Genomic DNA, 24,761 nt, shown 5'->3' with positions numbered 1-24,761 from the left:
TTTAGATGCAACTCTACTTTATCATCAGAGCAAATATTTGTTACTGTGGACTTGGTATTAGGAAAGATTGACTCCTGAGAGCCAGTTATCATGACTCCTTCTGACATTAATGATTAAAGAGTGTTCAGAGGGTCTGGGGAAGGATGGGTCAGTGGGGAAGGCACTTACCTTGCAAGCAGGAGGGTCTGAGCTTGATCCCCGGAAGATGTGAACATGCCAAGTGTGGTGGTGCACTTCTACCTAGCGCTGGCAGGGCGGAGACACAGCACCTTAGGCCAGTTGGCAAGCTCCAGGCTAATGAGAGACATTCTGTCCAAGGAGGTGGACTGAATTCCCAAGGATGACACCTAAGATTGTCTCCTGGCCTCCGCATAGATGCAAACGTGCACCAGCACACGTACGTGCACACTTGAAAAAAGGTTGTTTAAGGGTCATATCTTTCCGTATTACTTAAAAAGAAACAAAAAGCAGTTTTCTATTCAGCAAACACTGAGCTTTCCCCAAATACTGCTTCCTAAGCATTTCACTCCTAAACCCCTATTTTTCTTTTCCCCAGTCCCCTACATTACCACACACCCTATGTTTTAAAATTGTATTATGAACCTAAAAACAAGTCTGTAAGTATGACAGGTGATCAGAGAAGAGTTTTAGTAATGTCTTACAAAACACATTTCCCTCCCCCTTCAGAAAACAGTGTGGAGGACGAGAACAATGAGCATGTGCTTCCCATAGTGGTCTGCTAAGATTAACTGAGGAAAATATGTTCAGACTAAAAAAGCCCGCTGGTGTATTGTACAATGTCTGGTCACAATAACTGTTCAACTCAAGTCTGTTGTTGTACAGAGTAGGACTGATAGGTACTCTTCCCTGCTTCTAAACCCTGTCAAACCCCATACTTTTATTAATGTAGCCTAAAATCAAGTTTGGCAGTTCTAGTGATGATAAGCTTTTAACTTATATTTACAGTTTAATCCTTTAAGGCATTAGACTGTGAAGGAATAGAAAGCAAATTCTTCTAGAGACAGTTTGTATAAGATCCTTTTCTGGGATGCAATAAATGTTGGGTTGTGGGAGGGTGGAGGGAGAATGAGAGACAGACTGTGTGACTAGCCTGAGTATTAGAGGACAGCCCTGGAGGTGCTTGAGCTCAAGGAAAATGGAAAGGGCTCTAGGGAAGACTGGCGTTGAAGACTGCTTCTGATTTTAATTATAAGGCCAGACTCAGTAACACTAAGCATGAGCTGATGAGCTCCCCACCATCCTGGAACAAGGCTCCATTTTCCTCCTTGGATTAAAATCCCATCTGTGTGCAAGATGCTCACAATTGGGGTGGGAGGCAAAGGAAATGGAGGTCTAAAGAGCTTTCCAGTCAGGGTGGAAGGCAGTGAATTTCTGGAATCAAGACGTGGTGTGATTCCTGTTCCTAATAGCTAAGGGAAGACTGTTTACTTGCTTTGTGCATCTTTTCTCACATGTTGAATGGATTTTGGAAGAGTATCTACCTAATGAGATTGTTAGCTATTAAGAAAATAGACATAAAACATAGTAAATGTTGAATAAATCTAAAACAATAAAAGTTGAATAGCTGCTGTTATCATGGTATTGCCTATCTTGTGATATCGTACTCAGTTCCAAATTCTCCACAAGTAAATTTTAAAGAGGAAAGCAGCAATACTTAAGAGGTGGGCTTGGTGGTATATACATGTCATAACAGCACAAGAGAGTCTGAGGCAGGAGGACTGTAAGTTCTGGACCAGCCTTGGCAATGTAGTGAGTTTCGTCAGAGGAGTCTATGCTGTGGAACCCTTAAAAATCAAATACGCCCCCTAAAATTAAAAAAAGATAAACATCTCCAAGGGATGAAGTATCCAGTTATAATGTGGGTTCAGGAATTGGTGGAAATAACTTGGCGGGGGATCTGAAGCCACATACCCTGGGTGAAACAAGGACCTGGGCTGTAGCTGCCTGAGAAGGCTGAACTCATCTGCTCTCCACTGTTGCTTTAAAAAGCTGTGGACCTGAAGTGCAGACAGAAAGAAGCCCACTGCCAGATGGCTCAGCCTCAGGAGCTGTAAATTCCCTACTGCCACCTAGTACAAGAGCACTGGGCTTGGAGGTCATGGGTTCCCTAACTATAGTGACCTGCCTCGAAACTGCCGGGAGAAGAAGGAGAAAGTCTGAGATTGTGGAAAGAAGGAAGACCCTCAGAAGATTGATATAGTCACCAGGAGATAAAGTCACTTAAACTCAAATGGAAATAGTAGAATGATTTCAAAATGACTAGTCTAAAGATCTATAGAGACAGAAGTGTTCATCAAAAAACAAGATGTTCCTGGGCGGTGGTGGCTCACACCTTTAATCCCAGCACTCGGGAGGCAGAGCCAGGCGAATCTCTGTGAGTTCAAGACCAGCCTGGTCTACAGAGCGAGATCCAGGACAGGCACCAAAGCTACACAGAGAAACCCTGTCTCGAACCCCCCCCCAAACAACAATAACAACAATAACAACAAGATGTTATGAATAAGAAATATGTAAACATAAAATTGATGGATTTAGAGATGGGGTTTTTAGAACTAAACCCACACATGAAAACTAGACTCGGATCAGATGAACTTGAAGGGAAAATGAGTGAATTAGAGCAAAGTCCTTGGAGTGGTGGTACAGCTCAGTAACAAAGCTGTGCATGGGGTTGGGGGTTCAGTGTTCTTTTCCAGCTTGAGAAAGAGAAGCGCGAGAGAGACTTGGGGGTAGAAGTAGGATTATCAAGGTTTTAAGGTCCCTGGGTGTGACAGTACACACTTTTAATCCCAGCAGGGGTGGAACCAAGGCAGGTGGAGCTCAATGAGTTTGGGGCAAAGGTCTACATAGTGAGCTTCAGGCCAGCCAAGGCTACTTAGTGAGACCCCGTCTCAAAAAAACAAAGAATAAGCCGGGCGGTGGTGGCGCACGCCTTTAATCCCAGCACTCGGGAGGCAGAGCCAGGCGGATCTCTGTGAGTTCGAGGCCAGCCTGGGCTACCAAGTGAGCTCCAGGAAAGGCGCAAAGCTACACAGAGAAACCCTGTCTCAAAAACCAAAAAAAAAAAAAAAATAACAAAGAATAACCAAACAAGAGTTTATGGTTATCCTCAGCTATACAGATTATTCTGGACTAATATAATGGACTGTCTCAAACAAGATTTAAAAAAAAAGATTAAAAAAATAAAGAGAAATTTCTGGGAGGTGGTAGCACATGCCTTTAATCCCAGCACTTGGGAGGCAGAGGCAGGTGGATCTCTGTGAGTTCGAGGACAGCCTGGTCTACAGAGTTCCAGTGAGTTCTACACAGAGAAACCTTGTCTTGAAAAACAAAACAAAGGAAAGAAAAAGAGAAATTAAAAGATAGGAATATAAATTGAAAGGTACCAATTTATATATATTAGAAGTTAAAAAAAAAGTGATATGAATGGCAGGAAACCATATTGGAAGAGATGAGTGCATTAGACTTTTAAGAAAAGCCAAATTCCTCTGGTTGAAAGTATGTTCAAACTGGTGAAAACAAAAACAAACAAAACAACCCCAAACCTCAAAACCAAAAATTTCCTAAGGCTGTAGACATGTTTAATTTTAATTATTTTAACCTGTATAAAAAATGAAAAATTGGTTATAAATTTTGGTTAAAAATTGAAGTAATTGTGATTACCTGGGTTATAGTATGGCACTGTAGTCCCAGCTACTTGAAATGCTTAGACATAAGGATCACTTGAAACAGGAGTTGGGGGCTAGCCTGGGCAACATAAGGAGCATCATCTCTTTAAAATTAACAATGATAATAGTTGTGTCTATGGGGCTGGAGAGATGGCTCAGAGGTTAAGAGCACTGGCTGTTCTTCCAGAGGTCCTCAGTTCAATTCCCAGCAACCACATGGTGGCTCACAGCCATCTGTAATGAGATCTGGTGCCCTCTTCTGGTCTGCAGTCATACATGCTGTATATATAATAAATAAATAAATCTTTAAAAAAAAATAGTTGCATCTATGTAAAAGGATTGTGGGGTTGTTGGATTGTGATGGGTTGTGTGTGTGTGTGGATTTTAATTAAATTTTTTTTTTCTAATTATATTGAACATGAGTTATTAGTCAGGATTCAATAAAGGAACAGAAATGAAAGAATGAAAAAAAAATATAAAAGGGATTTATTAGAGTGGCTTAGAGGCTGTGGGCCAAGCAGTCCAGCAGTGAATCTTCAGGCCAAGAGTCTGGTATTTGTTCAGTCCACAAGGCCAGAGGATGTCTCAGTAGTCCCAGTCTGGTACTGGAGTCCCAGGGAAGTCCTAGACAGCTTTCAGTCTTCAGTGCCTGTCAGAATCCTGGAAAAGTCTGTTTTAACACCTTGAAGCCTCTGGAACAAGACAGCTTGCCAGCAAGAGTGAAGGCAAACAGGCAAAAAGCATGTCCTTTTGTATAGACTGTCACCAAAAGGTGTGGCCTGCTGGTAGGTCTTCCCACCTCAAATGATCCAATCAAGAAAATCCTTTCACAGGCTGCCCAGCTGCTTTTGTTTTAGTTGACTCCAGATATATATAGTCAAGTTGACAGCCAACATGAGCCATCAGACATATTTCTTAGGACTCTTTGAGTTTAAGCTGGAGAATTTGATGTTCACTGGCCAGGTGCTGAATGGCCAAATATCACCATTACATCTTGGGACACCAAATATATCTGAAACATAGTAAAATAATTATTATGACTTTATTGTAGGCTGTAATTTTTGATCCATATTTCTGAAATCCCAAAGCTCTAGAAACTGGCAAAAAAAAAAAAATTTAGAGTTGAATGTCTTAGTTGAGGTTCCTGCTGCTGTAATGAAACATTATAGGAAGGGAAGAGTTTATCGGATTTACATTTCTCAGCACTCTTCATCATTGAGGGAAGCCAGGACAAGAACTCAAACAGGGCAGGATTCTGGAGGCAGGAGCTGATTTAGAGGCCATGGAAGAGTGCTGCTTACTGACTTCCTCTCCATGGCTTGCTCAGCCTGCTTTCTTATAGAACCCAAAACCATTAGCTCAGGGATGGTACCGCCCACAATGGGCTGGGCCCTGCCCAAGAATCACTGTTTAAGAAAATGCCCTATAGGGTTGCCTACAGCCTGATTTTATGGACACATTGTCATAACTGAGGCATCCCTCTCTGTTGACTCAGGGTTGTGTCAAGTTGACATTAAAATGGCCAGCATATTGGAAATGAATCAATTTGACAGTGAAATGAACTAACATGAAGCTCTGTGTAGCTGTGGGAGGCAAATGTGTGTATTTTGTTTTGCACCTGTCAAAAGTGTCTGTTAAATGGCAAATTGAATGGGTTTCTTCTGGGGCATTTTATAAACTATATTAGCGCCCCCACTGTGTCAGTCTTCTTGCAATCTGTAACATTCTGAATTCTAAAACATATCTAGCTTCCAGGATTTAAGACAGGGAGGGTGGCCCTTTATTGAGCATTAAAATAGTCAACTGTGGAGTATTTGAATTGGTTAAAGGATCAATAACTTTTTATAAGTCAGTTGCTATTATTTTGTTTCCTATAGCCAAGGCTAGCCTTGAACTTACTATGTAGCCAAGGATGACCTCTTTAAAAATTTGATTTGTGGGATGGCAAGATGGCTTCTTCCACCTGAGTACATGGAAGTGTACACTCCATGAAAGGAACAGATAGTCAAGCCAGACCTGGCAAAACCTCCAAAGTAGTGTGGGAGGAAAGAAAAGAAATACCAATAATTAGCAAAATAGAACATCACTAAACAAATTCATAGGAAATAGTAAAACCCTTTCCATAATAACTTTAGATGTAAATGGCCTCACCTTACCACTAAAAAGATGTAGACTAATGGACTGGATTAAAAAGCAAGAACCAAGTATATGTTGTCTTCAAGAAATGTACTTAGCCAGCAAAGATATCAAAAAACTCACTATCAAAGGATGGAAAAAAAAATGCCAAGCAAATGGAAGCCCTATATAAGCAGACATAGCTGTCCTTATATTAGATACAGTGAGCTTCAAGCCAAACCTAATTAGAGAGAGGGGGGGCATTGCATATTTATAAAGGCAGCATTGCATGAAGAGGACATAACACTTGTAAATATTTGGCCAGCCTTGGGTACATTCTTACTCCCACACCCATCTGGGTGGGTGCTAGTGTGTGTAGGGAGTCAGTGAGTGGAGGTGGTGTTCGTATGTGTGGGGGAGCAGGAGGTAGTCTTGAATGAGACAGTGAGAGTCACTACTACCAGTATCTTGTAGAGTGACGTGGTGTCATCCTCCTAGCAAGAGAAAAAGTTACATAGTGTGGCACCTAGAGACACTGTGAAGACAGCCCTGTAAATCAGTGCATCCAGAGAAAGCTTCATTCTTCCAGGTCCAGTCATCTCTGAAAATCTTTACCACCCAGTTTGCACATGGCTCCTCTGGTGTTTGAACTTTGGACCGTGCTTTATTGCCTGCGCAGTATTTGTATTTTATTTCACCCATTGCTGCCTGAAGTCAGCCAACTAGATGAGCAGCCCTCAGCCCTCCTACCTGCTCCCTTCCACGCAATTGAACAACATGTGGTTTATGGGGAATTAATTCTTAAGTGTTTTAAAAAATTCGCCCTCTCCACCCACTCCCACGTATTTGTGGTGTTTTGTGTGTGTGTGTGTGTGTGTGTGTGTGTGTGTGTGTGTGTGTGTGCGCGCGCGCGCGCGTGCGCACATGCACGTGCATTTGTGTGGTCAGGAGACAACTTTTAGGAATTGGTTCTTTGTATTATGTTGGTTCCAGAGACTAAACTCAGGGTGAGCCAGGGCTAAATAGTGAGAACCTATAAACAAACGAAAATAGCATTTAAGGGTTTATTTATTGATTTATTTTTGCATTCAGCAGTATAGAATGGATTTTTGTATTAGTTTCAAATTCTTACCTATTTGACAATAGATAGAACCTTAAAGTACTTAATGGTTCCATGACATTTTACCTTTTTTTGTTATACTGAATGAACTTGTGTACAAAACCAATCTGATACTAGAAGGTGATATAGTTAAGAAATTCATTTCTTGGATTGAATTTCTGGTTTGTTTAGAGACTAGGAAGCTTTTGACTCTGGCGGTCCTTTCTTGCATTTGTCCACAGGGAAAATTCCCTCCAGACATACCTACTTCGATGTAGACAGTAACTTTATTAAAGCCCCATGTTAGTGTTTTCTTTTCTTTTTTTTTTTTTTCTTTTGGTTTCTCGAGACAGGGTTTCTCTGTGTAGCTTTGCGCCTTTCCTGGGACTCCCTTGGTAGTCCAGGCTGCCCTCGAACTCACAGAGATCCACCTGGCTCTGCCTCCCGAGTGCTGGGATTAAAGGCGTGCGCCACCACCGCCCGGCAAGTGTTTTCTTTTTTAATACACTAGAGTTGCTTACTTGGTAGAGGAGTGGATTTTCTGAAAGAGTGACTTTACATAGACTATCTTAGTTGCCTGTCAACATGGTGGCTCTTTCCCCAGGCCAGGATAGTGTGTGTGTGTGTGTGTGTGTGTGTGTGTGTGTGTGTGTGTGTGTGTGTGTGTGTGTATGTGTGTGTGTGTGTTTGCAGGGTAATGAGAGTCCCAAAGCAGCGAAGGGCAGTGACAGGTCCTAAATTCTCAGGGTGCTGTGTAATGCACTATACTGTGCAACCAGAGCGTAGTGCCACAGTGGCCTTTTAAAGACGTTTATAACTGTATTTTAATTTAAAAAAGTTTCTACTAACTCACACAGAAGGGGTCACTTGCAAACAGAATATTATTGTAAAAGGATTAATACAGATTTCTAAAGTTTTCTCAAATTTCTTTAAGCTTGATGATATATATAGCAAAACAAACATTTCATTCCCTGAGCCCCAGAGCTGGTCTAAACAACCATCTGATTGAAATACCAGAAAATTATCTCTTTGACAAATAAACAGTCCTCATGTGCTGTCTTTGAAGTTAACCACATTAGAGATTTGAACATCTTGGCTTACGGCCATGACTGAAGAAGTCTTAAGTCCTTTCTAAAACAGTTTTCAAAATTGATTTCCCTCAGCGCTGCTGAGATCGTATCAGTTTTAGTTCTTAGTAGGTTGAAGTTTAAGCTGCTCTGTCATAAAGGTGATGCAGACGCCTTGTGGCTAAGCCTTTGTTCTCACACAATGAACTGGTTAGTGTATTTTAGCGCGAGATAGCATATGAAGGCATATTAAAGCAAGCATTAACGCTGGGCTTGGTGGCGATCACCTTTAATCCCAGCACTGGGAGGCAGAAGCAGGTGGCAGAGCTCTGTGAGTTCGAGGCCAGCCTGGTCTACAGAGCAAGTTCCAGGACAGCCAGGGCTGTTACACAGAGAAACCGTGTCTCAAAAACCACACACACACACACACACACACAAAACCAAAACAAAAAAGCCGTACATTAACAAATTCCATTTGGACTTGTCTGTTTTATTTAACCTTTGTCTAAATGTATGTAATTGGACTGTTTTGGATTTGAGCTGTAATAATAAAGGAAAATTTTATTATTAAATCCAGTAAGCACTAAATATTTAGAATAAAATAGTATTTTAAATAACAGAAAGAAAAAGAGATCCGCCTGGCTGCGCCTCCAGAGTGCTGGGATTAAAGGTGTGCTCCGCCGCCTGGCTGATTTGTCTTTTTTTTTAATGAGTGGATAGGGGTGCAGGTTTTGATTTGTCTTTTTTTTATGGGTGGATAGGGGTGCAGGTTTTCTCTATGATAAGATGGCCTTTGGATGAGTTCATCCCTATGTTTAAATACTCTAAGGATATTTTCTTTCTCTTCTTTCTTTTTTTCTTTTTAGTTTTTTGAGACAAAGTTTCTCTGTGTAAGCATCAGAGGTCAGTGACAGAGTCCTAGATTCCCAGGGTGCTGTGCAATGCAGTATACTGTGTAACCAGAGGATAGTGCCACAGTGACCTGGAATTCACTCTGTAGACCAAGCTGGCCTAGAACTCGCAAAGATCTGCCTGCCTCTGAGGATTAAATGCTGGGATCAATGGCATGTGCCACCATGCCCCGATTTCTTTCTCTTTTTAATTAATTTTTACATTTATTTTGTTTGTTTGTGTTGATTTATTTATCTGTTTATTTTGTGTGTGTATAAGGATGCTTGAATGTCATAGCACATGTGTGGAGGTCAGAGGATAACTCGTGGAAACATATCTGTCCTATTGTAGCGCCCTGGGACTGAAATCTGGTCGTCATCTCATTAGGCTCCATCTGGTTTTTTCCCATGTAACCCGGGATAGTCTTGAACTCTCAATGTGGCCCGGGTTGGCTTTGAATTTGCAGGGATAATCCTTCCTCATCCTCTCAAGTGCTGGATTTCAGGGGTATACCACCACACCTAGCTTAAGGATGCTTTGTAGAGACATGAATTTCTGTGCTTACAGACAGATTTGCTTCAGAAAACGGGGATCTGGGCTTCAGCATTCCTTTCTCTGTCAGCACAGCGTTCCCCCTTTGTTTGTACTAAGTGAACAGAGTCTGTTCTTCCACTGGTGGGAACGTACAACCACACCTGAGCCCTCTGACCTTAGTTCTTTGTGAATCGTGCCTGCATTCTGAAGACTTGATGGTATCCTGTAAATTCAAGTCTGATATAGAGGGCTTTCACGGTTTTCTTGTTGCCCATAATCTTGTCTTTTTAAAAAATTTTTTTCTCCTTGAGATAAGAGTGTTACTGTGTAGTCCTGGTTTGCCAGTAACTTGTTGCATAGCTCAGTCTGGCCTTGAATTCATAGAGATCCCTCTAACACTGCCTCCTAGGTGCTGGGAAAAAAGTTATGTGCCTTCTTTGGGCATGATCTTGCTTCTCTAAATTAGCTAAATTCTTACCCTTACTCCCCAAAGACTGCTTGGAAAGGCTGGTGGGAATGGGAGTGGGAGAAGGGTAGGGTGATGGCTGAGTGCAAATTCCTAGGGCGGGTGGGAAGTGTTCCCTCCTAGAGCTGATATTTCCTGTAAATCTTGGCTTTGGTTGTGAAAGTCGTCACAGACCTCAGGATGAGCCAGATGAAGCTTGGAAATGGTGATTCAGAATTGCATATAGTTTTTTTGGAGACTTATCAGACATGCTTTAGACTCCAGATTGTAATGCTTGGTGAGGTCCTTACAAAGATAGAGTTTAATATTTGTTTCGCACTGTTGTGAGAATTCAAGTTCAGAGAGGTTAAATTTGTTTCTCTAGGGAAATACAGCTAGCTTATTCCCTTAACAGATATTAAATATCCGAAGTGGGATTTGACCTCACATCTTTTAATTTCCCATTGTAATATACTCTGAAACAAATGAAGGATTGGTTTTCTTTGGATTTTGTTTAAGATGAAAACCACATATTTAAAAATTTAATATTTAAAGAAAATGGTAATTACTTTCCGATTACATTTTCTTATTGATCCTCTGACATCATTGTCTAAGCTGTCCTTACCTGAGGAAATAAATCAAAGGTCAAGAGTTTCTCCATGGTGGGGGCTCATCTCTCACTCAGGGCCTCTGACTCATCCTTCTTTGCTGTCTGTATTACACTACAAAGCTACTAATTGAGAAGTCCTTAAAGTGAATTCTGTATACAGTAGGTACACACACTAATTAAATAAATCCTCTGACAGTGTGTTTAGTAATCAGGTTTCAACTTTTGACTTTCCAGTTTTCTTTTACACATGAAATTTAAATTATCTTACTTAATTTTATTTTTTTTTACATTTATTTAAATACGTGTGCCCCTCTGTGCCACATTTCATGTTTGTTGATGTCAGAGGACAACTTGATGGAGTTGGTTCTCCTACATTCCAAGTCCTGGGGGTTGAACTCCAGTTATCATGCTTGGGAAATGTCTTTATCTGCTGAGCCATCTCATCAGCTCCATACATGTAGTGTTTTCAACTAAGAGGAAATATTCTCTTGTGGGATCCACTTAATGGTATGTCTTATCAATGGCTTAACTCACTTAGCTTGGATTTTGAGCAGCTTGGATTTTCCAGTTATTAACTTGGGAAAACCAATTTTGCTTTGTGCTTTCTAGTTAAAATGTCCCAGGTAAGAGAATCATTTTTGATGAGTTTGATTGCTTTAGAGATTTTGCACTTTTCCTTGATGCTAACAGTTTGAATGTTATCTTTTTAGTGTTTTAATTATTAAGATAATGTAGGATAGAAGCTGGAGAGGTGGTCTGCAGTTAAGACTGCTTGCTGCTCTTTCAGATGACCCTAATTTGGTTGCTAGCACCTGTATCAGGTGCCTCTTCTAGCCTCCATGGGCACCTGTAAATACATGATATATACACATGTGAGCACACACACACACACACACACACAAAACCCTTTAAAATACAGGATAAAAATTCAGACACTTGGGTTCAGAGAGTTTAAATATTGTGCCTATAATTACATTAAGTTTTGGGACTAGTATTTAAACTGCAGTGTGTCTTATTATACTATTTGTATCAATTTTCTACATTTTTGAGATCTAAAACAGCAATCAGCAGTGATGTATAGGATTAAAATATTAAGCAGACTTGCTTTAGCCAATATTCCTATCTTACACAGGGAACAATTACTAGTAATCTTCTAAGAAGCTGCTAATCTGTTAATACTGCTAATAATTTAAAATCCTATCAAAACAGCAGAGATGAAAATCTTTTGCTTTAGAAATAACCCACAAGTAGCCTTGGGCCATGGGCAATTGTAAAAACAAACAAACAAACAAAACACACAAAACAAAAAAACTCGTGGTAGCTTATGTGTTGGTGAATCCGCAGCACTCAGCAAGCTGAGGCAGGAAGATTGCATTTTTGAAATCAACTTGGGCTACACAGCAAGACCTGTCTTAAAAACAAACAAACAGGGCTAGTGAAATGGCTCAGCAGGTCAGGGTGCTTGCCACTATGCCTGATGGCCTGAGTTCATTCTCTCGGACCCACATGGTGGGCAGAGAGCACCAACTTGAAACTCATTGTCCTCTGATCTTCACACATGTGCCATGGCACATGTGAGTCCATGCACATAATAAGTAAGTGCAAAGAATTGAAGGAAAAAAAAACCCAAACAAATGGTGCCAGGAGTACTAGTTCATACTTTTAATCCTAACTGTCAGGAGGCAGAGGCAAGTAGATCTCTGGGAATTGAGACTAGCCTGGTGAGACCATAGTGACTTCCCAGCCCGTTTAGGCTACATAGTGAGACACTGTCTCAAAATATCACAAAATAAAACAACAAGCAAAAAAGAAATAAAAAGTAACCTTTATAAAAAATGTTGAAATTTCCAGGTAGCTTATTTAAAAAATTATGTATATGGAGTGTTTTGCTTTTATGTATGTCTGCATACCTCTTGTGGGTTATTGGTGCACACAGAGGCCGGAAGAAAGCATTGAGTGCCCTGGAACCAGAGTTACAGATGGTTGTAAGTCACAGTGTAGGTACTGGGAATTGAATCTGGGTCCTCTGGAAGAACAGACTGCTGAACCATCTCTTCAGCCTTCTCTAGGTAGCCTATTTTGAAGAGTATGATTGAAAATTTCTTTAAGTATTTAATACTTTATTTATATTTTTTATATAATAAATAAAATTTTTATTTCACGTTTATCATGCTTGATAAGCATAGGAAAAAAGAAATAAAAGGAGGGAAATAGATTTTGGAATGAGGACAGGTGTAGTCATAAGTTTTCTCAGGTCCTGCCAGGCCCTGAGGTCCCTCAGCTGCTTATAAAATAATCATTTAGAGGCTTAACATTATCTAACAACTGTATGGCCTATAGCAGGCCTCTTGCCAGCTAGCTCCTATAGTTTAACTCAACCCATAACTATTAACCTGTATATTGCCGCATGTTCCATGGCTTTACCTGCATCCCATTACATGTTGCTCCTGGCGTCTCCCCCACTCCGCCTTTCTCTTTCCTGTCTCTCTCCTTGGACTTCCCCCTGCCTCTAAGCTGCCACGTCATAGGCCACAGCAGCTTATTTATTAACCAATAGGAACAACATAAATTCACAGCATACAGAAAGACATCCCCCAGCACCAGTATTTTATAAAAGAGAAGCAGAAACATATTGGTGGGCAACCCTTGTAATTCTCAGTACTAAGGAGGCCGAGGCAGAAGATCTTGGGTTTGAGGCCGGCCAGACTGATGTACCTTAATGAGGAGACCTTCCTTTGGAGGAGGGGCAGAGGGGAAGAAGAGGGTAGAGATTATTAGTACACCATTACTTTGTGAAACTGTTTCTGTTATGTGTGTATGTAGGATCTGTAGCTACAATGTGAAATGTATTCACAGTGAATATGCTTTCAATTCCAAAGTTAGGGTTTTTGTTAAGCTTCAAGAGTCTGGTTCAGAAGATCAGAATGGGACTGAAGTATATATCCACGATCTTTTAAAAAAATCTAAGATTTTAATTCTCTTATTCTTTGAAAGATGACTACTTTTGACAGGCGTGGTAGCACACGCCATTAGTCCCATTGCAGAGGCAGAGGCAGGTGGGTCTCTGAGTTCCAGGCTAGCTTGGTCTACAAAGTTACTTTCAGGACAGCTAGGGCTACACATTAGAAACCTTGTTTCAAACCTCCCCCCCCCCCCAAAAAAAAGAAAGATTATTAATTTTTTTGTTTTTGTTTTTTGAGACAGGATTTCTCTGTGTAGCTTTGGAGCCTGTCCCGGAACTCACTCTGTAGACCAGGCTGGCCTTGAATTCACGTGAAGAGATCCACCTGGCTCTGCCTCCCAAGTGCTGGGATTAAAGGCGTGTGCCACCACTGCCCGACCTTTGCTTTTTTGAGACAGAGTCTAAGTATGTGTTTCAGGCTGGCAACCTTCCTGCCTAAGTCTTCCAAGTGCTAGGATCACAGGCATGAGCTACCACTCCTGGGTAACTTTTATTAATTAGTCAACTTTTGTGTTTTTGAGACAATGTGTGTTTCCATAGCCCAGGCTGGCTTTGATCTCACAGTCCTGCCTCTGCTGCCCATGTGCTGGGATTATACACAAGTGTAACAATGTCTGGCCGAGGAATACTTTTTATTTATTTTAAAGATTTATTTTATTTTAAATTTATGTGTTTGTGTGGGTTTATGCACATGTGAGTACAGATACCCTCAGAGTCCAGAAGAGGGTGTCAGATTCCTTGGAGCTGTAGTTTCAGGCCTTTGAGAATTGCCTAACATTGGTGTGTTTTTAAACACTGAGCCATTTCTCCCAGGGAAGACTTTTTAAATTAAAAATTATGTGGTGGTTGTTATTGTTATTATTAATGTGTATGGGTGTTTTGCGTGCATGCATGTCTGTGCTTGCCTGATGATCTTGGAAGCAGAAGAAATTGTTGGGTCCTGTGGGATTGGAGTTAGAAATAGTTGTGAGCCTCCATGTCAGTGTTGGAACTTGAACATGGGTCCTCAGGAAGACTAGCCAGTGCTCTTAACTACTAAACTATTTCTCCAGCCCCTAAAGGAAGACTTAGATTTCAGTTCCATCATTTCAAAACCAACCAGGTAAATGTGATTAATTTTCAGAACATTTTCGTTAAAAAATGCATTCTATATTAGAGACCATACTTGACTTTACTCTCCTGTGGAAAATGGTAAGCATTAGGAGTTAGACAAAGGACATACCTCTAACCCAGTATCTTTAAATTTTTAACAGTGGAACCTTTATGAACATTTGTGGTCACTTCTGAGTCTCATAAAATTTTAGTATGGAATAATTTTACTGATGTTTTAAATTGATTTGTCCAAGCTTAATGTCTGAGATAGAAGCTTCTAGTAATAGTAATTAGTAGTAGTAAATTTGCTATTCTCTTCCCCCCCCTTCCCTTTTCAAAAACAATGCGTTTCTATGTACTGCTGCCCTCAAACTCTGTGTAGTACAGGCTAGCTTTGAACCTTGCGCGCTCTTGCCTCAGCTTCCACATGGCTGGAAGTATATGTGAATGCTACTACACTGATGGCCTATAAATTCTTGGAGGGTGGGAAAGAAAAGCTTTTTCCTTTTGATTAAAAAAAAAAGTCATTCTGACAGAAATGAAATTGTGGTTGAAATGTTAAAAACAAATCTAAGAAAAGTTGTTTCTGAAAGAATTTTGTACGATGCTCTAGCTACTTAGAAAGCTGTGTGTGACTGGATTAGTGCCTCGTGGATAAAACTGTGTGAGACTTGGGTATTTATAAAAGTCTCAGACATGCTGGAACACCTTGAGTTTATTCCAGTGATACTGGTTGCTGTAGTGGATGTAATTAGCCCCAGTTCTGAAGTCAGACTGTCGTGGCTTGGGTTTCTGGTCTATGAAGTATGACTTGAGATGGTTATTTAATCACTTTGAGCTTCAGAGTTTTTCTCTGTAAAATGTAAAGTGTGATAGTAAAGCATCTTGTGCCAGGGCTGCCGTGATTCTGATGGGAGAGTACTTGGTGACATACACAGTGTTGTGTCTAGTGTGATCAAGGCTGACACGAGTTTTATATACACCTGAGGCTGCTAGAAGATGCCAAGGTAGAATTGTTCCCCTTGAGGCTGTTGTCTTGTGAAACTGCATACACAAGTCAAGTCATGTGTTTTTATTTCGTTGATAGAAAACAGGACTGGGGAGATGACTCAGGAGTTAAGAGCATTTGCTGCTTCAGTAGCGAACCTCATTTAGTTCCCAGTACCACCAGTGGCTCACATTGGGCTGTAACTACAGTTCCAGGGATTCTTACTGCCCTCTTCTGGCCTCCACAGGCACTCCATACATGTAGTGCCTTACATACATGTGCGCAAAAAACTCATAAAAAAATAAATCTTAAAAGAACAACAACAGAAAGCACTATGGTTCAAGGCAGACTAGAGATTAAATTGTGTTTTCTCAATCTCTCTCTACCCCTGACTCTGAGAACTCTAGTCTCCCAAGCTCCCACTCTCTCTATCAGTGAGCTGCAGCTCCATCCTCCCTCCACACTTTGTCTTGGCAGGGTCTGCTGGTTATCTCCAAATGCCTCCTGGGTCCAGCTGCCTCATATCCATTCCTCCGTTTGTGCTTCAGACTGCTAACATGTGTCCCCTGGATTGCCGTGCCAAGCTTCTGATGTGCTCCTTTGCTTTCATGGTTCTCTTCTCTGTTCCACACATACAAAGTCCGGGTAATCTTTTAACAAAGTAAGAAATGACAGTGGCTTCCCGTTAGGTCCTAGGCTCATGTGTCTCATAGGTCTGTCTTGCACCGGCCAGATGATGTTGTCTTTGTTTTGTTTTCTTTAGAGTGGTGGTCGAGTTCGTCCTTTAGGTTTGCTTTGTGTGGAATGGCCTTCCCCACTTGTAACTTAGTTCTTTCTCCCTTGGCAGAGAGAGAACTTCCTTGACCAGCCTTCGCAAAGACAATCCCTGCATTGATGTCTTAGTTATAATTCTCTGAATACTGCCACAGCCAGCAGAGTGACAAGCCATGAGAGAGAGGCAAGACAGCACTTCATTTCAACACAACTAAGTAGCTAGTGTTGGTTCAAACATTAGAAGTCTGAGCAGAGTAGTTTATTTTAGTCATATTTTAGAACAGCAAAATTTGATGAAGACTTTGTAAAGTCTTTACTCTTTGTAAAGTACAAGTGACAGCTTCCGTAAAGATGGGGTCATTGATTGATGATAAGGGTCTAGGGGAGGATCTGGTATGGTCTTGGCCACACAGATAGCGCAAAGAACACCAGGCTATTAACCACATCCGCTCCCAGTCTTCTGGATGAATAACAGGTTATGCATCCCTTCCTTTGAAGGAACAACCCCATCTGTTTAACATTTCTAACATTTCTGGTTCCCCTAGTGCTTATCTGTGAGCACAAGGACCTCTGTGCCTCCCATATAACACTTTTGATTATTTGGTTCTTGTCTGTTTCTTGGTTATTCATCAACACTTCAGATTGAATGTAAATTCCATAAAAGGAACATTGTTTATCTTTGCTGAATCTCTAAGGTCTAGCATGGAAAAGGAGATGATGCGCGCACACGCACACACACACACACACACACACACACACACACACACACACAAATATATATAGTGTCCGTTAATGGATAAATGTGTGATGTGTATGTGTATTAGACAAGGTCTCACTGTGTAGTCCTGACTGGCCTGAAACTTGCTACATAGACAAGGCTGATCTGAAACTCACAGAGATCCACGTGCTTTTGCCTCCTTAGTGCTAGGATTAAAGGCATGCACAACACTAAATAAATATTAATGAATGCTTGGGAAGCAGTGTTCTGTACTTTTAAATAGTTTTCATTGAGCACCAGACATTTGTAGGTCACTGAAAATTAAACACTCGTGTGTATGCCTGAGAGAGAGGTTTGTTAACAATTTTTACTAAGTAAACTTTAGTCACTCAAGTGTTATTGTACACTTCAAATTTTCCAATAAATTGTCAGTGTCCATTTAAAGACTGTTTGAAAATGGGACATTAAAGTGAAATACAACCTAAGAATCTGCAGATAACCAGAAGGAAACAGTAGATTTTTTGTAATGTCTCTTGAACTAGCTACAGTGTTTATTTGAATGACCCTCTCTAACTAAAACTAAAACTAAAACTAAAACTAAAACTAAAACTAAAACTAAAACTAAAACTAATATTGACTGGTTCTTTAAAGAAACTATTCAATTTGTATTAGACACAAATACACAGTTCTTTCTCTAGGAAGAACTGAAGTGTACCTGATCTGTCATATAGAGTGAACTCCTTTGTGTTTCAGATAAGGAAGCTGACGGTCAAGTGATTTGTTGAAGGTTAGAAAGGTTTGGCAAGTCCACAATTAAAATTCCCATTTGCTTGGGGCTGGAAAGGTGGCACAGTGGTTAAGACCATATTCTGCTCTGTAGAGGACCCTAGATTGGTTCTCAGCACCAGAGTCAGGTTACTCACAACTGCCTGTAATTCCAACTCTGGGACATATGCCCTCTTCAGGCCTCCCCTGCAGTCACATGCACATAATTGTACACCAATACATATACATCTCATTAAAAAATAATAAAAATAAATCATAAAAAACAAAACCAGACCAGAATTCCCATCCCCACATTTCCAGACCTTCCCCCTACCCCCAAACCTTATACTCGGCTGGGCGGTGGTGGTGCACGCCTTTAATTACAGCACTTGGGAGGCAGAGGCGGGTGGATCTCTGTGAGTTTGAGGCCAGCCTGCTCTACAGAGCAAGTTCCAGGACAGGCATCAAAACAACACAGAGAAACTTTGTCAAACCAAACCAAACAAAACCTCTTCCCGCCCCCCCCCCCAAAAAAAAACCCACCTTATACTATAGTATACTTTTGTTTGTTTTGAGACATAGTCTCGCTTTGTAGCTCTGGCTGGCCTGGAATTTACTATATAGACTAGGGTAACCTTGAACTCAAAGAGATCCACTTACCTCTGCCTCCTGTGGTAAATTGTTTTATTCAGGGACACAAGTTGTAAGATGTTTTCTCTTGTGAGGAAGATAAAACTTGCTTTAAAAATATGATCTTTTCAACATTTAGTATCATGTGGGGAACATCCCTGTGGTGACAACTGACCAAGCAATTAACTAAGAAAATCATAGATTTTTTTTTATTATTCCTGTCTTTAAAAAGTTCATGTACCTGAAAAGATGAGACATTTACAAAATAAACCCAGCTCCTCTCAAAATAAGGATAGTTGTATTCTTAAAAATACAGAATTTTTAAAAAGAGCAGGGATGCTTTTCATTTTTAAGCCATTTTAAGATGACAAAGTACTGGGGGTTTAGCTTGGTGACAGAATGTTTGTCTAGCATTCGTGAGGTCCTGTCTGGTCCCCATTTACCACACTCATGCACGATATGCAGATACATACATAACAGTCACAGTCATAAGTAAAATTACTATCACGGAGCTAGGCATGGTGCCATTGGCCTGTAATCCCAGTACTTGGGATGCTGCTGAGGCAAGAGGATTGTGACTATAAGGCCAGCTTGAGATATACAGTGAGATTCTATCGCAAATAAAAAAATGATCTGCACCCCTGTAGTACACATATAATGTGTAGCAGACACTCATACACGTAAAATTAACTAAATCTTTAAAAACTAAAAGTAATTTACAAAAACATTAAATGACTATCAAACCAGTATGTAAATGAGCCTGGTAGTGTAGTGCATGCTTATAATCTCAGGATTTGGGAGCGGTGGCAGGATTCTGAGTTTAAAGCCAGCCAGCCTGGGCTACCATGGTGAGTTCTAGGACAGCTGGAAGTAGGTACAAAGTGGAAACTCCATCTCAGAAAACAAAACAAAACCAAAAACTTGCAAAACAAAACCCTCTGGGCCATTGAGATGGTTCAGTGGGTAAAGGTGCTGTCTACCAAATCTGACCACCTAGAATCAATCCCCAGGACTCCTATCGTAGGAGACAACTAACTCTTGAAAGATGTCCCTTGATTTCCATGGGCACACCATGGGATGTGTGGGACAACCCATAAATAAATATAAAAAACAAACAAAATAACAATAAACAAAAACCAATGGGTGTTAGAAAATTTATAAACTGTATAATATATATATTAAAATCTTCATGTACTTTTTCTTTCCATGGAAAACCAATGGTGGTATTTAGGTGTGTTATTCCCAGTCTTTTTCTATGTATATATGTTATTCATTTAAAAAAACTCCACAGATTATATTCTGTATCTTCGTTTATATTTTTCATTTTACACTATGCCTTTGAGCATTTTCTTATTTCTTTGAAAAAAATCTGTGGAAACATTTTATAGCTCTATAATCTGTTATTGAAATGTTACCTTAGTACACAGTATATTTTTGGTATTGTTAATGCTGAAGTTTGTATTGATATAAAATATTTGTTTATATTGGTCTACTTTTTAATAAATAGCTTCAAAAATGAAATTTCTGATACACATTGCTAAAGACTTTCTAGAAATGTGCTCATTTATCATCCCACTAAAAATATTCTGGAGTGCTTTTTAATTTTATTGTACTACTAAAAACAGACTGGCTGCGTTTTAAGAGCATTACTATTATTTCTGGGCCTGGAACATCTGTTGAAAAGATTAGTAGGTGGGTCCTCATCTTTGTTCTGCTATCTAGTCAGTTAGCTCCGTGGGGCTAGCTGTCTGTTTGCTGTTCTGGCAGCCTCCTAACCCAGATTAGATAAGGTAGACAGGAGAGCAGATGAGAGGAGTTGAGACTGAACCTAGTGTCCACATGCTCTGCCATCTAGCTCACTCCTCAGCCTCCATACTTCTTCCTTGTCTTTATCCAATGACTCTGAAAAAACAATCACATCTGAGTCAAGTTTGTTGAAGTAATATTTTTGTGTTTAAATTTCTGAGGGTACTAATATCTCTAAATATATTTTTCTGAGCCTCAAGAGAAATCACACTGCGGTTCCTTCAATCACAGTTTCAAAAACCATTTTTATTTGTGTGTGTGTGTGTGTGTGTGTGTGTGTGTGTGTGTGAGTGTGTGTGTGTGTGTGTGTGTGTGTGTGTGTGAGAATCTATGCCACATGTGTGCAGGTGCCCCGGTAGTCCAGATTCCCTAGAGCTGGCTGGAGTGGTTGTGAGCCACCTGATATGGGTGTTGGGATCTGAACACAGGCCCTGGAAGGACAGCAAGTGCCCTTTTCACCTAGACATCTCTTCAGCCCCCAGAGCACACACTATCACACCCCTCTACACCTCCCCCGTTTGGTTTTGTGGGTTTTTTTTTTTTTTTTTGAAGCTCAAGGACAGTTTATTAGAGTTCAAGAGGAAAACCTCAAGGTAGGCAAGCTGTAAATCTTTAAACTGGAAAGGAGAAGAATGAAGAAGCCTAGCAGAAAGTCCTGCTGCTTGAGATAAGGCGATCTGAAGGTCAGGCACCTGGCAGCAAGTACCCACTTAAAAATTTAAAAAAATATGTGTTGGGGTGGAGACGTTCTCTGTGGTATTTATCTGGAGGCCAGAGGATGGACATCGAGTCTTGCCTCCATCAAATGGGTCCTGGGCCTTGAACTCAGGTCCTAAGCTTGGTAGCAGGCTTTACCTGCAGAGCCACAGTCCTCCCTTCCCCTCTGCTCCTTCAGCAAAGTGGGCCCTGGAGACTGAACTCAGGCGCTTCTAAGTTCAAGACAAACACTTTACAGCTGAGCTGCCCCTTCCGCCCATCTCCTCCCCATCAACCACATCTTAATGCCTCATGGTGTTGGACTTCTTCCTGATGTATCTCAAACCGATGAAATTGATCACTGTTGGATGTGCTCAGGAAATGAGTGCCGCTGTATGTTGTCCGCTGCTAACATAAATATTATTACACAGAGAATAAAGAAGGAATAAACAGAGGCTATTTGGGGCATAAAGCATTTACCGATACCACTCCCTCTCCGTTTCCCCGCAGCTTTTATTAGTTCATTATCGGTTTCTTAACTCACCATAGCTCATTAACATCATTTTCTTGTAGCTTTAAATGCTTGTTTTACAGCTCCTGTATTGAGGAAAGCGAGGTAATGAGACGTGCTTGACAAATAGGGCGTTGGGTAGTTTGGATCACAGGGTGTAAAACTTTAGTGCATACCTGGATCACCTGGGTACACGCTAAAAATACCGATGTCGGGACCTCCCTCACCTAGATTCTGATTCACGGTTTAGTGAACCCCGAATACATTTATATTAGATAAGCTGCCTTAAGTGTTTCTGAAGTTCAAGAACATTTGGGATCTGCAACTGACTCCCCGAGGCTGCAGCGTGGAGGAATCCAGCGCGTCTTGCAGCTGTTGCCACGCTTTTGGTTTCCTCCCCGCTGAGGTTTCCCGGGCGGCTGCTTTTCATCTGCAGATGAGGTTTTGCAGGCTGTTAAACCACGTCCACAATTTGTCCTGACAGCGTCCCTTTCCCCAGAGCTGTTAAAGGGACCTGAGCTCGCCGAGGTAGAGCGTGCCCATGTGACTACGAACCCCGTTGCCAGCGGCGCGGCCATTTTTGAGGCGGGCACTCAACCTTGTTGCCCTGTGCGGCCGGGAGGGCAACGGGGAGGTGGTTACCAGGACTCAAGATGGCCACCGTGCCCGCTAGCCAGCCCTCTGGCAGGTCAGCTAGCCCGCGTGGCGGCGAGCCTGAGCGAGCCGCGCGGGCGGCGAGCCTGGGCGCTCAGGGCTGGGGGCGGGGCTGCAGCGGCCTGGCGGGGGCGGGGCGTCCGCCCTCCTCTGGCTGCAGCCAATCGGCGTGCGGGGCCAGCTCGCCCCGGGCCGCCCGCGCGCGGGGTGTGTGAGGACGCGCTCTCGGTCGCTGAGTGCCAGAGCTGGGGAGCAGCAGTTGCTGTGGTACCTGCTGCTACCGGGGTGGACGCTGAGCATCGGACGCGGGGCGCTGCGCTGCGGGACGGGAAGGTGAAGTCATGACGTCCTCCAGGTAAGCGGAGGGCGGCCGCTACAGCTGTGTCCCGGCTGGGCGTGAGCTCACTGCTCCCGGGAGAACTATCTTCCCTTCCCTTGGATGGACGGGAGCTACCCTTTGCCGCCGGCCCCCGTCACGTTGGATGTTCTCCTCACACTTAACCAATCAGGGCATTTCTGGTGTCCTCCGAAGTTTTTGGGTCTGTGGCATAAGGCGCTGCCCTATTTGTCGCCGCTTGCTTGAGGTGACCCTTGCTCAGATTCCAGGGTCTGAAGCTTGTTTGTGTATGTGTGTAATGAATTTCTCATGAAAATGTCACTACCTCCCGCCCTCATCGACCCACCCCGGGATGACCCTGGCCCCAGGGGAATGTGCCATGCACAGTGTGTGCCCATGCTTGTGTGTCATGCCTTCTGACAGAACTTCATGGTTGGCCATGAGCAGATCTGCAAAGTTGGCACTTCTCATGTAGATTGTTCCTAAGTTGTGAAATTGTGTGTCCCTAAAATATTTGCCTATGACTGAAATTAGTACTTTGGTTCTTGAAGGTACCATATGTTTACCTACTTTTATCTGAGCGTCACGAGTTGAAATTAATTTTGTGAGATGTAGAAATATAATGAAAGCAGACTCACCCAATCACAGATCCAGGATTTTGACTGTTCCTTATTTTTTATTTTTTTGGGCAATGGTGATACCTAAGTTGCCTTGCCCACTTTATTTAGCTTCTACTGAATGTTTATGTAAATTTGACTATTTATAAAAAAGATTACTTTCCTCATTTACCCAGTGTTTTAGAATGCCTTTTTAAAAGTAGATCTTGGCCTTTATTTTCCAAAAGAAAGGGAGACACCCCACCCCCACCCCCAATTTAAAGAGAAGTAAAGTTGTGGCTATAAGCTTTAAAGGACCTAAGCCCTGGTAATTTAGTGGCTTTTTGGTGGCGATTTAGGTACTCACTTAGAACCTAGTCCTCAGGTAAGACAGGCTGCGGCTTGGTTGCTGTCTTCTCTCTTACACACACAATTATGCAGTAAGATGGACAAAGAGTACTGGTCATTATGCAGGAGAAAGTTAGGTGTGGCCATATGGAGACCCAGGTGGGCTTTTGGTAAATAACATTTCGTCATATAAATGTACCTTTTAGAACTAATGGCATTTTTTTTTTTTTTGATGAATTAGGATAGTGCTATATGGCAGCAGTTAATTCCCCTTCTTCTCATTCCTACTTCCCTTCCCATCATCACAGACAAATTAGGTGTGCTGGCCAGATGCCATCTAAAGAATCTTCTGTTCTTAGGTGAATTCTTTTTGTTGTTGTTGTTCTGGGAATTGAGTTCAGGGCCTTTTGTATGACAAGCATATCCTCTGGGTGGTTTTAATTGCCCATTTTCTTCCTGGCCACTCCTCACTGGAGAAACGTCCAGATCTGAAGCTTCTGTTGTTTAGCAGGCAGCAGCAAGATGTGTCTGAAACGTAGGAATCCAGTAGTTGTTTTCAAGACTGGTTTGGTTGATTTCCAAATTACAACCTTGGATGTATTTTGGAAAGATGAATATGTGATAGTGAAGTTTTTGTCTGCTTCTTCGGGGTCTGTTGAAAGTCTTGAGCTACAGTGACATGGATTGAAAAAAATCAGACTGTTGTAGGAACTAAATTGAAGAAAAGTTGAGTGCCTTATTAGTAGCAAAGATAGGAACTGAATCTAGATCTTGATGGCCTTTCAGAAACAGTACATTTTAAATTTTCTGAAAAATTAATACAGATGTGAGACATCTGTAGGAATCTCTTTTTGGTAACTTGGTTCAGGCATAGGCAGGGAGGATGTGGAAGGTGAAGCGGCACTAGATTGTGACAGTTTTGAAAGTCCCCAGTGAGGACTGCAGCTAATGTAATTCTGTGATGTCTTTAACTTTATCAGCCATGATGTTAGGCATGTTCCCCTTCACTGCTCAGTCTAACAGTAGCCCAAAAGCTAGGTATTAGTATCCTTCTCTGGTGATCCCAAGTTATCAAAATCTGACCTCATGTCTTGTGTTCTTGCTTTTACCCCACACTTAAAATAAATTGTTGCTAAATATAGTAATGTGTGACTTTGAAATGGCTATCAAAGAATATAGGATTAGAAACCAGACATAACCAGAATCTAACTGAGGCTCTTTTCTAATTCTTTTCTACCGTGGGTGTTTGTTTAATGAAATACCTCATTGCTGCAATACTAACCTGTGTCCTGCAGCGTAATGGGGAAATGTACTTTCAAACTTTGTTTTGTTCTGGATGTTTTGAGACAGGATCTTTCTGTGTAAACTAGGCTAGCTTAGAGTTTGCTATAATAGCCCAGGCTGGCCTCAAAATCCTTCCCTTCTTGCTTTTATCTC

At 41.5% G+C, this 24,761-nt stretch overlaps 1 protein-coding gene across 2 annotated transcripts in view; it reads left to right on the top strand.

Annotated features, from left to right (window-relative positions):
• Adk (adenosine kinase) overlaps positions 1-24,761 on the top strand; it is a 407,238-nt gene that overhangs the window by 4,293 nt on the left and 378,184 nt on the right. The window contains exon 1 of one of the 2 annotated variants that reach the window (XM_006984767.4): positions 22,244-22,398. The exons of the other annotated variant lie outside the window; for it this stretch is intronic. Coding sequence (XP_006984829.1) covers positions 22,385-22,398 — 14 coding nt within the window. The 5' untranslated portion in view covers positions 22,244-22,384. Of the gene's footprint in view, positions 1-22,243; positions 22,399-24,761 lie in introns of those variants that run through there. 2 annotated transcript variants of the gene reach the window in all.

This window comes from Peromyscus maniculatus, chromosome 9, assembly GCF_049852395.1.
Source record: "Peromyscus maniculatus bairdii isolate BWxNUB_F1_BW_parent chromosome 9, HU_Pman_BW_mat_3.1, whole genome shotgun sequence".
Lineage (NCBI taxonomy): Eukaryota > Metazoa > Chordata > Mammalia > Rodentia > Cricetidae > Peromyscus > Peromyscus maniculatus.
This window is presented reverse-complemented; position numbering and strand designations above follow the sequence as displayed.